Source organism: Cyprinodon tularosa, unplaced genomic scaffold (genome assembly GCF_016077235.1).
Source record: "Cyprinodon tularosa strain WSP-4 unplaced genomic scaffold, ASM1607723v1 ctg152, whole genome shotgun sequence".
NCBI classification, from domain to species: Eukaryota; Metazoa; Chordata; class Actinopteri; order Cyprinodontiformes; family Cyprinodontidae; genus Cyprinodon; species Cyprinodon tularosa.
In genome coordinates, this window is record NW_024038354.1 from 1,171,866 (window position 1) to 1,187,467 (window position 15,602).

Below are 15,602 nucleotides of genomic sequence, written 5' to 3' on the forward strand. Positions count from 1 at the left end.
TTTGAACGTTTTTGTTTCTAAAGTTCAATGGTTTGTTTAAAATTACAGCAGGCAGGCTAAAAAAAAAAAAAAAAACCTCACTGAAAAATAATTACAAATAGACCCAGGATGTGCAATTAGTTTATCAAATGTTTAATTAGTTGGAAATATGTTTCTATATTTTATATTGGACAGGGACATTAATAAGCATTCCTGCAAATTCAGCAGAATTAACCAAAAGGCTATTTTTTTATCTGTTGTCCCTGGACAGATCTTAAATTGTCTACTTATAAGTGAAAAAATTTTGCTACATTTTAACTCCACTAAATATTTCTCCAGTTCTATATATGAAGTAAGGAATTTTAACTAAAAGAGACTGCATTCAAGCCTCTGTGTATCCCAACCACCCACATATATTTTTTAAATAACACACAACACATTTTAGGAAAAACAAAACTTTATTTGCAGAATGGAACCATGTGGCAGACGAAAAAAAAAAAAAAATCCATCTTCATGTCATAATAACAAAACACCCAGACCGTAAGAAAAGGAAAAACAGAAAGTCCAGAGCTGCAGGCGTCTTTTCCATGTCTAGTTGGACACGCTCTGCAGCAGCGTTATGTTGTCTCCTTTCAACATGATCCTCCCTGGGAGAAAAGGAAACAAAGAAGGTGATTAGGAAAGCCACAATTATGCAAAAACAGTTTATTTTTTACATCAAGATTATTTCTAAACTGGTCTCATTAAAAACAGTCAAAGTCACTTTAAAAAGGATAGAAAAGAGTTTTACAGTTAAAGGTGGATCAATTTAAACTTTGTCGCAGCCTTCTGTTCCAAAAATACCAACATTTCCAACAAAGGCTATGGATGGTAACAGGTGGCTTTTGGCTTTGTACGCACTCCCAACTTGACTTATTTTATTGTAAAAGCAAAGACAAAATAATCACCTAAAAATGTCTTGCAACTTAGTGAAAACGAAAAATGTAAATTAAATGTTTGAAGCTCTAAAAAAAATAATTTTACAAAACCTCCCGTCCAAACCAGACATTTACCAACCAATCCAGCACGGCACCTGCTGTGTTCTTAATTACACCAACTAAAGGGAGGATCCAACAATTAACCTCATCTAAACAATACCAAACATAATAAGTTACAAATTTTGGTTCTAAATTAACTTAAATATATTCTACCTACCAAAAGAAGAAAACTAATTTGATAGAAATGACAAAAATGTATCATAAATGGTCACAACAAACTTGATAATCACCAATAAAATAATTTATTCGAGGCCGATTCAATGTGCCTTACAAAGCTTTGCTTAACTCTTAAATTATTTTTATTTTATCAAACTTTGAACACAAACACATATTTCCTGCCAAATGTCAATCAAACTAATTAATTCATAAAAGTGGAAACAAAATGTTCTCAAATAAATAAAATTCAAAAGGCTTGAAATGTTTGGTATGCATTTTATTCAGATACAAATTAAAAACCTGCCATACTTGGGGGAAGAAAATGTTTATTTAAATCTGAGAGAACATTAGAGAATAAAGCCATGACAGAAAGGGCTCTGGTCTTATTTTTAGTTTTTAAGGCTAATGCTACATTCAGAGCGCTAGCAGCAGAAGCAGCTGGTTTACAATCAAACTTAATGTTTGACACGCATCAAGGTGTAGCTAAAGGCCGTGCAGTGTCTATAGCAGCAGCAGGAGCAGAGCCTCATGAGCTTCTGAGGCACTTCACAAGCAGCAGCCATTTTAACTTTAGCTGCTGGACGCGCCGCATCAACCAATGAGAGAAGCTGATCTGGGAGCTGGCAGGGAGTCAGACACAGCACTGCTGATGCAGAGCGCTATGATCACTCCTCTGAAACAGTTTATTAACGCCTAAATTAACTGAAAATGTAGAAACCTGCCGGCAGAATATGTTGGCTTTTATTATCCAGCTGCCTGCAGTTTGTAGCACAGACCTGAAAAACGCTAACATCTACTTCCAGCCGCCACCAACAGGAGGGGAAAACCCCCAAGAGGCTCCCGGGCCTGAGGCAGCTGCTGCTGGGGATTCCCAGTGACAGCGCAGCGCCGGTATGTGGGGGTCTGAGCGGCTCCCACAGAGAAATAATCTTTGAAGGCAGGATGGTAATCTGGATGAACTGACTGCACAGACCATGTCTTCAGGAGGACTTTCTCACTTCAACATAGATTCTAACTACTTTTTACCCGCTGATCACAGCTAATATAGCTGCCATTGTTCCAGGAAGAGAAAGGATAGGGTAGCTCCGCCCACCGCACATCAGACCCACCGCGCAGCTAGAGCAGCAAAGATGCTTCAAACTGGTACAAGAACCAAAATGAAGCAGAATGCTCATTTTTTGCTGCTCCTGCTTCATGCGGTCTAAACGTAGCATTAATCTATGAACTGTACAGAATAAAAACGGCCGTGTAGAAGTTAGGCCGTCATTGGACAGAGGTTCTGACTCGTTATCAATACTCTATGTATATACCCAAAATTGAAAAAAAAAAAATACATAGAAAGTTCAGCTCATGAGTTTTAGGAGATTCTGGGACGTAAGACATAAGCTGGATAAGTCGTCACGTTGTGGCAGGGCCCTCACCATGTTTTTAGTAGTAAGTGGTGTTTGATTTTAAAAAGCATGAGGCTACAGTAGTGATCCGTTATTAGAACTTACACCAGAGGACTGGGTGCCAAATATCACCCCAGAACGTAGCGCGCTTCATGGAGGAGAACCGGGACAACAGGGGTAGGGTGAGGCGGCATTTTGGAGCTCCAACAGGAGCACCTCAGTGAAAGATGGAGGATTTAACAAGCCTTTTAAAAGTTTTATTATAACAGCCTTTTTTAAAAGAGCATTTCCTTCTTCATATCAAGTCAACATTATTTTCCAATCTTCCATTTTAATAAAAAAAAAACTTCACCCCCTGCTGGGTACCTCCGTCCTACATCAGAGCCACAGTTCCTGATGGGTTTTCATGATAGCATAGAAATGTTAGCAGTTTTTAGCTTTAGCAGCACTTGCTGCTGATCACAGGTATTCTGTCAATAATGCTTTATCCAGCAGCATCAGTGCAGGATGTAATTCAACCTCTCTGATCGGCGGGAAAGGGTTCACGTTCAACAAAGTCGCTATGGTTATTTAGATATGAGGAGGGAGTCGGAATAGGTCTGTCCAGGTTTCACTAAATAAGGAGGCAGTTGCTGTAAACGGTTTCCTTCTTCTGAATCTGAGCACCGTAAGTTTCACGTTTGTTTTCTTGCAGCCGGTTTTTAGAATTAAAGCAGCTCACTGCTCCCTGCATGTTCCTGCAAGCCTTTTGATTGTGGCCGGTTTCCTGGAAGCAACTTGCTAACCATTTTTTTTTAATTGAAATGTTCTAACTTTTAGGACAATATCGTCTGATCAAGAGTGTTTAAGCCAGAATTATTTGACATTTTTATATGACTTCCCTACGATTTTAAGTTTAAGATTAGTCCAGACTTACTTGAATAATCATTCAGTCAGACGGAGCTGGAGCAGCTCAAAAAAACGGAGAATAAACCTAAAAGCAAATTAATCTTTGACGGCAGTAACTAGAAAGACTGATTCAGGTTTTTAGGCAGATGCAGATACCAATGGAATAGGTCGATTTTTTAACCCTTTACTGCCCGCTTTTCAACGAGGGGCGACCGCCTCCCCACCAGTCACACAGGATGAGAACAAACATGGTGAGCTGGGAACTTTTAAACTCTTAGGTTTCGTTGTACAGTGTGAGCTGTAGCTGCGTGCAACCATTGAAAATATTGTACAGTGTCGACCCAACTTAACCAATCAGCGACGCGTGTTGTCGATATCTGGACTGATTCTTAGAGCTTATGTTTCTTTTTTTCTTCCTCCATTTACATTGAAAAAAACAACTCAATAACAAATGTTACACAGATCTAAGTTTATACAAATAAAGTATGTTTATTGAAAAAGCAAACAAATCCTAACAATGGATAGTAAATGGAGAAAGCAGAAAGGCACGTCTTTCACACCATCTCAAAATTACTGAATGCACTAATGAACTGAACCAAAACAAAGAAAAAACTATCGGCTGGTCTGAACTCTAGGAGTAACATTTACTTCTACAAAGTACTGAAGGCTTAAAACACACATCTACAGATTTAAAAAATATTAATAATTATTATTATTTAGAAAAATTATGTCCTTTCACTTTACAATCATATGCAACTTCATGTGGGTCTTTGGCACAAAATCCTGGTAACATACATTAAAGGAAAAAGTTCGCTCATATTCAGAATTCAAACTTCTGAAAGTTCTTTAAATATAAAATTATTACATACTGTTCAATAAATGATCAGTGTTTTTAATTAAAAGTTATTTTGCTTGTAAAGAGGGGAAAATGGCGATAGGCTTACTGCACCGTCACTGCCGGAGGATGGCAGGAGGGAGGTGTGGATATATATATATTAGGGATGGGACGATTTATGAAAACTGAACTGTTCGGTTCGATTGTCTCGGTTCGGTTCGCGTGTGTTTCATTCGGTGCATGCGCTGCTCCTTTTTCTCATAGGCGAAGCGTTTACACTCCAGAGCAGAAGGCGGCGGTACTGCGACCAAAGCCAACCACCAGTAGTAAACAAGAAGAAGAAGAAGCGAAGCAGCGTAGCCGGGTGTAGCAGAAAAAAATCAGTTGTTGTGGAGAATTGTGTGGGTATGGCGAGTGGGAAAGAACAGGAGTTGGAAGACGCGCCAGCAGCACTTTATAGGTCTGCTGTATGGGACCACTTTGCATTTAGAGTGACCTACGATGACGGCGGAAAGAAAGTTGTGGATAAAAGTGCAACAGTGTGCAAGCATTGTGCAACACGTTTGGTTTAGGGCTGCAACTAACGATTATTTTAAAAATCGATGAATCGGCCGATTATTTTTTCGATTAATCGATGAATCGGACAAAAAAAATTTTTTATATTAACCTCTTTATTCCAAAATAAACATTTTAGACAGAACAAACAAGCACACAAGTACAGGTTGCTCATTACCTGTCCTGGTGCAATATGAAAAATAAATGTTTGTGTTAAAACTACGCAAACTTACATGAGAAATGTAGCTGTACATCCACAAAATATAGGGTACTTTGTTTCATAAAGCGCAAAAAAAGACATTTTTGTTTTTTAAAGCCCCTAAGGGGTTCAACAATAGGTCCCCCCATTTCAAGAAATGAGTTTTTTTTAGACTAGAAGAGTTCTGCCTTTTAAGACAGGAAAGTACAGCAGTTAAAGTTGCTGCTTGAGAAAATACTGAACCATAGAGATAAAAATAGCCTGTGATTCAAATTATAAATTGTATTTGGAATAAAAATGAGAGAACTAGGGGTGGTAAAAAAACACATCCTCCAAAGACAGATATTTACATGGGAATGTGGCAGATAATTAATTGACATATTACTGATCTTGCTGGATTTTATTCTGCTTTACTTCCATAAATTGCAGGATCTTTACTTTATCTTTGCCAGAAGATTTAAACTTTAAAAGCCTTGCCCTCATAATTTGCAAGTTAATTTATTTATAAAGTAAATGTAAACGCTGCTTAAACAAATGTAAATGAAATTAAAAGTAAAATAAGTAGCCAACCTTATCACTGTCTGTAACCTACTAACACGGTAAGGAAAGCATCAGATGAGCTTCCTGAGAAACTAACGTAACGTTTCCCCACTTTAAAACCAAACAAACATGGTCGCTCATCCTGCTGATCAGCTCTCTTCACTGCCATCGAAGGCTCCAAAGTGTTTTCTTTTCAGGTGCTGCGTCATAACAGTGGTGCTTCCGTGCCATGTTCATTTGTTTTTACAAAAGTTGCATGTTATCACTTTTTTCACTTTACAAAGCGCAGGCTATTTTAATTATTGTGATCAATTTGCGCCGTCAATCCCGGCGCATGCGCGCTTCATTTGCAGTCTGGACGCTGAGGGTAAACTCCTCACTAAAATCCTGCGGCTCTGACTGCCGCGCTGAGAGGGATTCCTGTGGGAGAGGGAGAAAGGCGTTGGGATGGGGGAGGCGCCCCACGGCAGGCAAAAGCCGCCAGTGACACCGTAAAAAGTCGCCAGATTTGTCGCTAGTCGCTTTTTTGAAAAATAGTCGCTGGAGGGGTCTGAAAAGTCGCTGAGTTGGCAACACTGCAACTGCGGCGCTGACTCACTCCGCCATATTTTTTTTTCTTCCCCCGGATGACCGCGGCGGCGGATGACGCATTAATCGCGCGACACAACTAATCGATGATTAAATTCGTTGCCAACGCTTTTAAAAGTCGATTTTTATCGATTTTATCGATTCGTTGTTGCAGCCCTAGTTTGGTTTATGCTAACAGCAACATTTCATGCTAACCCCGAAATCCCTCATACTCCGTCAGCAACCCCCGCTGTGCTCCAGACCGGCTGCTCAAAGCAAAGCCTACAGCCCCCACTGTGGCTTCGTCTGCTCCCCTCTGAGTTCCTTGGAGATGGTAGAGAGCATGTAACCTGACAACAGCCAGATGCATGTGGCGGAGCGAGACATGCATCTGGCTGTTGTCAGGTTAGAGAGCATGCGCCAGATGATTAAATTCAAAGCAGCAAAACATAGGGAAATTATCCAGGGTTTCCGCGGATCATTAAAAATAATTAAAATCCATTATTTTTGGGGGGATTTTTTCATTAATTTCATAATTTTTTATGGAATTTCGGTGTAACAATCAACATGTATCGAATCGAACCGAAAACCGTGACCAGAAACCGTGAATCGAACCGAACCGTGGATTTTGTGAACCGTTCCACCCCTAATACATATATAAAGCCACTATAATCAGATTTAATGATTTTAAAGCAATTTAAGGCCTTAATTTAAAAAATAATATTTTTATGATTTTTAATGACCCATGGAAACCCTGTAATCATGGTCGGCCTTTAAAAACCTGCGTCATTGATGTCTATCGGTACCCACATCAAATCTCAGTGTTCCCAGCAAAAAGAGTTTAATTAAATGGAAACTAGGGATGCACGATATAATCGGCCCCCTATCGGTATCGGCCTTAAAACTGAATATCGGACATCGGCCACCCCACCGATATTTAACCCGATATTTGATCAGCTTCTGAGTTTCTAAAGTCTAAAAAAAAAAAATACTACTACTTCCTCAAAAACTTCTTTTTACAGACTTAAAAACTTCTAAAGACGAGGGAAAAAATATTGATCCATTAAAATATCACAATATCTTCATATGCTGATATATTGCCATTTAAAAACACCATATCAATCTCTTTTACTAATGAAATATTGCTATATGTCATCGTTATGCTACGAAATCCCCCCAAAATTCACGAAATGTTGCCATATTTTTATATGTTGATATATTGACGCGGTATCGATCTATTTTACTAACAAAATCTCACAAGAATTTGCAAAATATCACGAGATTTTGAAAGTAAAATAGATCGATACAGCGTTTTTAAAAATCTATGTGATATCAGCATATGAAAATATTTTTGAGTATATTATTTTTCAAAGTGTCAGAAATGGATAACAAAACTGCTATTTTCAATGACTACTTATTTTTGTCCAGCTTTAACATCGGTATCGATATCGGTTATCGGCTACATGAGTTTTAAAATATCGGCATATCGGCCAAAATCCCAATATCGTGCATCCCTAAAATGAGCCCTTCTTACCGAGCGGCTTCCTGTTCTTGGTTTTCATGTGGATTTCTTCAGCGTCGTCTAGAACCAGGTTCATGTACTCATCAAAGCCCTGAAACAATAAAAGAGGAGAAGGTCCCAAAAAAAGAGATTTAAAGCAAAACAATTCAGTGCGGCATCATACATCTTAAACCCAGTTAACTTGGTGATTTGTATTTTTCCACTTTTATATCACAGCCTGCCTCACAAGCAGCTGCAACTAAATCCTGCCTTAAAACAGAGCGACTGCCTTCTAAGATCACTGGACATTTAATGATGTAACATGACTCAATAATTAGTTCCTTTTTCCACATTTGGTTTACGTTGATTGGTTGAGAATTATTGGTTAAAAATATGAAGATATTTTTTTCAGGGCAAATATTTTTAGAGAAAAATTCTGTAACTTACAATAATACATCCCTCTATCCGCATGTTGACCTGCTCATACAGCCACACCTGGATTCTGGAGCGCTGGGAACAGGAAGGAAAACGGAATGAGACACGTCTGATCCAGACTTTACCGCCGATTAGTAGAATAAATGACGACTACTTACATTCTGAAGGTATCTGAAAATAAGGTTCTGAAACACCAAGTTAAGGTAAACAAATACTGAAACGACGACAATCACAGCATCTTTTCCAGCGACTCATAGAACCAGATGTGTCATTTAGAATCAACCAGACACAGGATTTAAATTAGCAATATTTATGGAAAGATTTTTTTTTCAACTTAATGTCCCACTGAATATAAGTGACAATAGTTCAGTTGGTCAGAGTAGTAGTTTTTCATCCTGCAGTATTTTCCTTATTTAACAGCAGCTTACTCTGGAACACCACCGAATGGATTAGCTTGGATTATACAAAATAATCTGATTTACAAGCAGAAAAATCTGGTGATCAAGGAGCAAGTTTTACAGTTTGGATGAGAAAATGGAAACATTTTGTATTTCTTTTTTTGCCCAATGGCCACTTAGGTTTAAAAAACCTTCTTCAGTTAGTTCCAGAACTTATTGTATGACAGAGTATTAGGGTCAGGCTAGAGATTTTTTTCCCCCCATTTTTACTTCAGGAATAAAGTCGTAAAATTACGAGAATAAACGCAGAACATTAAGAGATAAAAGTCATCATAGAACAACCAGTTTCAGAAAGAAAGCTTGGAGCTCCGCCCAGCAGATGACGGTCGACCAGCTCCACCAATCAGCAACCAGAGTACACTTTGACATCCTGCCCAGTGTGATGCTGCTGCTAAAACATTTCCTGATTTATCAAACCGATGCTAAAGTAGAACTTCACATGATGCTCCACATTCCTCATTTTAGGGAAGACAGGGCTTCTTTTTAGAGTTGTTATAAAACACAACTTGTTCCTTGTAATTTTATGACTTTATTTTGAAAATATCATGTTTTGTGATTTTATTATCTAAAGGGAGGAGGAGAAACAATAAAGATCTCCCCATTCCCCAAAATAAATAACTGTGCAGCAGCACATGATGAGGAACTAATCGGGGTCAGCCTTTAAAAACCTGCATCATTGATCTCTAGCTGTATCCATGACATAGCTCAATGTTCCCTGATTTTACGACTTTTCTCATAATTGGACTTTTTTTTCTAGAAAATAGAAAAATTATCTCTAGCCTGGCCCTAATACTCCTTCATATTACGGTGCTGCACAAAACCCAAAATGAAAAAAATCCAGTTCCAGTTTGGAGTCTTTCATAAACTCTCAATCATTAAGGGCCAATAATCAATTATTTTACCCATATTATAAACACAACAGACATATATAAAACCCTAAAAAAACAAATCAAAAATGTACAATCTTTTATGAATAACTGCGTTTGGTTCGGAGTTAATTATAAATGTTAGTAAAGCAGACTCCATTCCTGTGAATGGATGATTGGATGAGATGCCGCCATAGCTGCTAGCAACAGCAGCTCTGTGAGGCGGTTCCCTACAGCCGCTATGCGACAAACAGGCGGACATACAGCTAACAACTAACAATGTTCATGTTTCCCTTAAGAAAAACACAGACAAACACATCAGTAGCTCACAAAGAGGTGGCTAAAGATTAGCCTAGCTACTAAAGATTAGCCTAGCTGCTAAATGTTAGCCGCTCATTCATTAGCACAGGGCTGCTCTTTGTAAAGGATACAATGGGCTGGACCATAACCTTCTGGACCTTCTGTCCTTGTCCTCTGTACGCCATTTCACCGTCAGCCACCCGAAGAGAAGAAAACTATTTAAACAGCACCGTATTGCTTCACTGAACCTGTACGTCCCGCTCACGTTGCGAGTCCGCTGTAATGGCGCCTTTACTTCCGCCTGTCTGGATTACTGATAAAGCTGGACAGCGCCCCCAGAGGCAGGAGGTCAAACACGCAGACTCTTCTTCTTCTTCTTATGAGATTTTATGGCGGTTGGCAAACTTGTGAAATGTGCATTACCGCCACCAACTGATATGGAGTAAAGCAAGGAAACAGGAAACGATTCACCCCCCCCAAAAAAAAAAAAAAAAAAAAAAAAAAAAATACAATAAAATAACCTGTGTAACTTAAACCCACATAATACTAAATTATACTAAATTACATTTGCCCGTATAATTTTAATTTACTCTAGGTCATCGTACCTCTGCCAGTTTCTGATGGTCCCATTGGTCTTTCCATCATGCTTCCAACCATCTCCCAGTTCATATCTTTAACATCCAGATATTTTTCTGCAGCCTTCACTATTATTTTGATTTTTTCTGTTTTTTTTGTCGTCTGAGCAGTACAATTAATCACTTCCACCATGAAAAGAACAAAATTTGTCTTTTTAACAATTAGTGAGTCTTCATCAATTTTTGGAGATTTCTCTAGAGGTTTGAAATTTGCCGTGTGTTGAACTGTAGGTTTGGGTTTTTCTGACTGAGATGGGATCCTTTTTGCAGCTTCAGCATAAGTTATTCCAAGCTCAAATTTCATTTTTTTTATTTCTTCAGACCTTTTGCTTGCTTCACAGCCGCGATAAGCAGCAGTATGTTCTCCACCACAATTACAGCATTTTATTTTAGCTTCTTTTCCACATTTACCATATTCATGTTCTCCTGCACACCTTCCACACCTCTGTTTCCCTTTACAAACTGCTGCAATGTGTCCGAATTTTTGACATTTGAAACATCTCAATGGTGGTGGATTGTAGATTTTGACATTGTAACTGATGTAACCGATGAATACTTTGCTTGGTAATTGCTCTTCCTCGAATTTAATTAGTACAGATAAACTGTCAGATCTTTCTCCGTTTCTTGTTGTTTTTAACCGTTTTACTTCTTTTACTTTTGCACCGCTTATGTTTTCCAGAATCTCTTTTTCAGAAATTTTCAGAGGAACTCCTCCAATGACTCCCCTGCTGATCTTTTTGTTCTCCATTAGGCTGCACTGAACTCTTATCCCGTCAATTTTGTTAATACGTATTGCTTTGCCTTGCTGGGCGCTGTCTCTGCAGTTAATTAGCAGGTCTCCACTGTACAGAATTCTGGCACCTCTGACTTCTCCAACAAGTTTATTGATGGTTTTTGTTAAGTGAACCGGATTCCAGTTTGTAAAAGAGTCTGCCTGATTAACGACTTTGAATATGACTTTGAATTCATTTTGTTGTGCTGTGGAATGTATGGATTGATCATCACTGGATTGTTCTGAACTAGATTCCCCTTTAACTGATCTCTGTTTTTTCCGCTTTTTCTCATTTTTTGATGCTGCTATCTTCCAACCTTCATTGTCACTATTTCCCTCTTCCATCCCACAAGAATCGCTTCCTGTTTCCTCACTACTCACGGCCCAGGACATTTCTCCACAAGCAGAGCAGCTTCAAAACACGCGCCATGCACCAAACGCCTCGCCGCTTCCAACACGCAGACTCACGGCTGCAGTTAATCCTTTATAGGGCACTCAGTGAAATACTCTGAAAATCAACATTTCAAGCCAGTAGTGTTATTATACGGAAGAGAATAAGGGCCACTAAAAAGTGTAAAATAAAGTAACAGATTTTTACTTCAGTATGATATGAGAAAAATTCAGAATTCTGACTTTAATCTTAGAATTCAGGGGTTTTTTTCCCTCAGAATTCTGACATATTCAGAATTTATTTAGAAATAATATGAAATTATATAATTTGATATAACATTATGGACTTCTCTTAAGAAATGCCATAGTTCACAGGTGTCAAACTGTTTCCAGAAAGGGCCGTGTGGCTGCACGTCTTCTTTCCAACCAAGCAATAGCACACCAGACTCCTGTAATCTCATCAAGTGAGTCCAATCTGAACATGATGACTTGATGAAATGAATGGAGTCTGGTGTGCTATTGCTTGGTTGGAAAGAAGACGTGCAGCCACACGGCCCTTTCTGGAACCAGTTTGACACCCCTGCCACAGTTCTTGCATTAGGAGACGCAATTGGACAAGAAAATATTTTACACCTAGTTATACCATCACTTGGAAACCGAATAAATCTTCTGTTTATATGGTTGGCTTGGTCAGTAATATTTTTATTTGCATATAATTAGTAAAACAAAATAGCGTTAAGGTTAAATATTTTGTCCCCTGTCTGAAAAAGATACTCCTTAAACCTTAAATACGAAGAAAATCTGTAAAACAATTAAATTAATGCTTCATAACTTCAGATGTAATTGTTCAATAATGACGTTTCAGGCAGCTAGGATGTTTCTGCATGCTGTGGTTTTCTCTCACATCCAATATTGTTTTTACAACCTGTTCTCTTACAAATCAAACCACATTTAAACAAATAGAATCATTACATAAAAAAAGCTTTAATCATTTTTGCTAAAAACCTGTTTTGTACCACCATTGTTATATTCTTGAGACTTATAATCTCCTCAACTTGGAGAATTTTAAATACCTTAAATTTGTTTGCATTTTTTATAAAGCACTCAGTGAACTGGCACCACCGCCATTAAGGGAATTAATGAAACTGGAATCCTCTTCTGGTAAAGCCACTCGGTCTACGAATGGAGGAGACTGTGACGTGCCCTTCAGGCAGACCACCTTTTGTCAGATTGTTCTTTCAGTCAGTAGCTGGAACATCTGGAACGGCATCCCTCTAACACCTGGAACAGCATCCCTCTAACACCTGGAACAGCATCCCTCTAACACCTGGAACAGCATCCCTCTAACACATGGAAGAGCATCCCTCTAACATCTGGAACAGCAATCCATCTAACATCTAGATCAGCATCCCTCTATCATCTGGAACAGCATCCCTCTAACATCTGGATCAGCAATCCCTCTAACATCTGGATCAGCATCCCTCTAACATCTGGAACAGCATCCCTCTAACATCTGGAACAGCATCCCTCTAACATCTGGATCAGCATCCCTCTAACATCTGGATCAGCATCCCTCTAACACCTGGAACAGCAATCCCTCTAACATCTGGATCAGCATCCCTCTAACATCTGGAACAGCATCCCTCTAACATCTGGAACAGCATCCCTCTAACATCTGGATCAGCATCCCTCTAACATCTGGAACAGCATTCCTCTAACATCTGGAACAGCATCCCTCTAACATCTGGATCAGCATCCCTCTAATATCTGGAACAGCATCTGTCTAACATCTGGATCAGCATCCCTCTAACATCTGGATCAGCATCCCTCTAACATCTGGAACAGCATCCCTCTAACATCTGGAACAGCATTCGTCTAACATCTGGAACAGCATCTCTCTAACATCTGGATCAGCATCCCTCTAACATCTGGATCAGCATCCCTCTAACATCTGGATCAGCATCCATCTGGAACAGCATCCCTCTAACATCTGGATCAGCATCCATCTGGAACAGCATCCCTCTTACATCTGGATCAGCATCCCTCTAACATCTGGAACAGCATCCCTCTAACATCTGGATTAGCATCCATCTGGAACAGCATCCCTCTTACATCTGGATCAGCATCCCTCTAACATCTGGATCAGCATCCATCTGGAACAGAATCCCTCTAACATCTGGAACAGCATCCCTCTAACATCTGGATCAGCATCCATCTGGAACAGAATCCCTCTAACATCTGGAACAGCATCCCTCTAACATCTGGAACAGCATCCCTCTGGAACAGCATCCCTCTAACATCTGGAACAGCATCCATCTGGAACAGCATCCCTCTAATATCTGGAACAGCATCCCTCTAACATCTGGAACAGCATCCATCTGGAACAGCATCCCTCTAACATCTGGATCAGCATCCATCTGGAACAGCATCCCTTTAACATCTGGAACAGCATCTGTCTAACATCTGGATCAGCATCCCTCTAACATCTGGAACGGCATCCGTCTAACATCTGGAACAGCATCCGTCTAACATCTGGATCAGCATCCCTCTAACATCTGGAACAGCATCCGTCTAACATCTGGATCAGCATCCCTCTAACATCTGGAACAGCATTCGTCTAACATCTGGAACAGCATCTCTCTAACATCTGGATCAGCATCCCTCTAACATCTGGATCAGCATCCATCTGGAAAAGCATCCCTCTAACATCTGGAACAGCATCCCTCTAACATCTGGATCAGCATCCATCTGGAACATCATCCCTCTAACATCTGGATCAGCATCCCTCTAACATCTGGATCAGCATACATCTGGAACAGAATCCCTCTAACATCTGGAACAGCATCCCTCTAACATCTGGATCAACATCCATCTGGAACAGAATCCCTCTAACATCTGGATCAGCATCCATCTGGAACAGAATCCCTCTAACATCTGGAACAGCATCCCTCTAACATCTGGAACAGCACCCCTCTGGAACAGCATCCCTCTAACATCTGGAACAGCATCCCTCTAACATCTGGATCAACATCCATCTGGAACAGAATCCCTCTAACATCTGGATCAGCATCCATCTGGAACAGAATCCCTCTAACATCTGGAACAGCATCCCTCTAACATCTGGAAAAGCATCCATCTGGAACAGCATCCCTCTAACATCTGGAACAGCATCCCTCTAACATCTGGAACAGCATCCATCTGGAACAGCATCCCTCTAACATCTGGAACAGCATCCCTCTAACATCTGGAACAGCATCCGTCTAACATCTGGATCAGTATCCCTCTAACATCTACATTATGGTGTGTGTATATATATATATACATATATATATATATATGTATATATATATATATATATATATATATATATATATATATATATATATATATATATATATATATATATATATATATATATATATAGTTTATTTATTTTTATTGGAATGTATGAATTTATTAACCGAAAATCTGTAGTGCAGCGAATATTTTTGAAGTTTTGAAGAGTTACAGCTGTTTGTATTTATTTTTATATTTGTATTTTTCATAGTAAAATTCTTACTCTTGTGTTTTTATGCAGACCATTTTAAGACCTGTCCAGGGACAACAGATAGAAAATAGCCTTTCGGCTCATTCTGGTGCATTTGCAGGGGTTGGGGTTTCCAAGGATGCAGTCTAACTGGACTGGATCCTTCGAAAATAGGGAGACCAGAAGAGTTTTGGCTGTGGATTCAAACAGGTACAGCCTTCAGAGGCTTACTACGTCATATGCTCTTTTTTTCTCAGTTTTTTCTTCTTCTTCTTTTTTTACTGTAAAGTGAGCAAAGACTCGTAAGAATCCAGAGTGGAATAAAGATTCCAACCACCGGGAGCAGGAACAAATAAAATCTAATGTAATGATAGAAACCTTAGTCAGTTCAATAACCTGCTGCTGTCATTCTGCACATCTCTGATGTTGCTGCTATTTTCAAATATCCATTACTGTAAAAATGTCCATAGCTGCATATTGGTTATTTATTCTACAGTTTGATATTGTTAAAATACTTAACAGTATTTTATTGTTTATCTTTTAACTCTTCACTATTATGTTATTCTTATACA

The 15,602-nt window shown here is 39.1% G+C and overlaps 1 protein-coding gene across 1 annotated transcript; it reads right to left on the minus strand.

Annotated features, from left to right (window-relative positions):
* Positions 1 to 471: 471 nt before the first annotated feature.
* Positions 472 to 10,021, minus strand: snrpe (small nuclear ribonucleoprotein polypeptide E). Its single transcript, XM_038279714.1, has 5 exons — positions 9,839 to 10,021; positions 8,242 to 8,268; positions 8,096 to 8,158; positions 7,682 to 7,760; positions 472 to 626 (listed from the first exon to the last, which is right to left on the minus strand). Exons 1-5 carry the CDS (start codon positions 9,890 to 9,892, stop codon positions 571 to 573), a joined length of 279 nt encoding a protein of 92 aa, XP_038135642.1. The 5' UTR covers positions 9,893 to 10,021; the 3' UTR covers positions 472 to 570.
* Between the last annotated feature and the right edge of the window lie 5,581 nt (positions 10,022 to 15,602).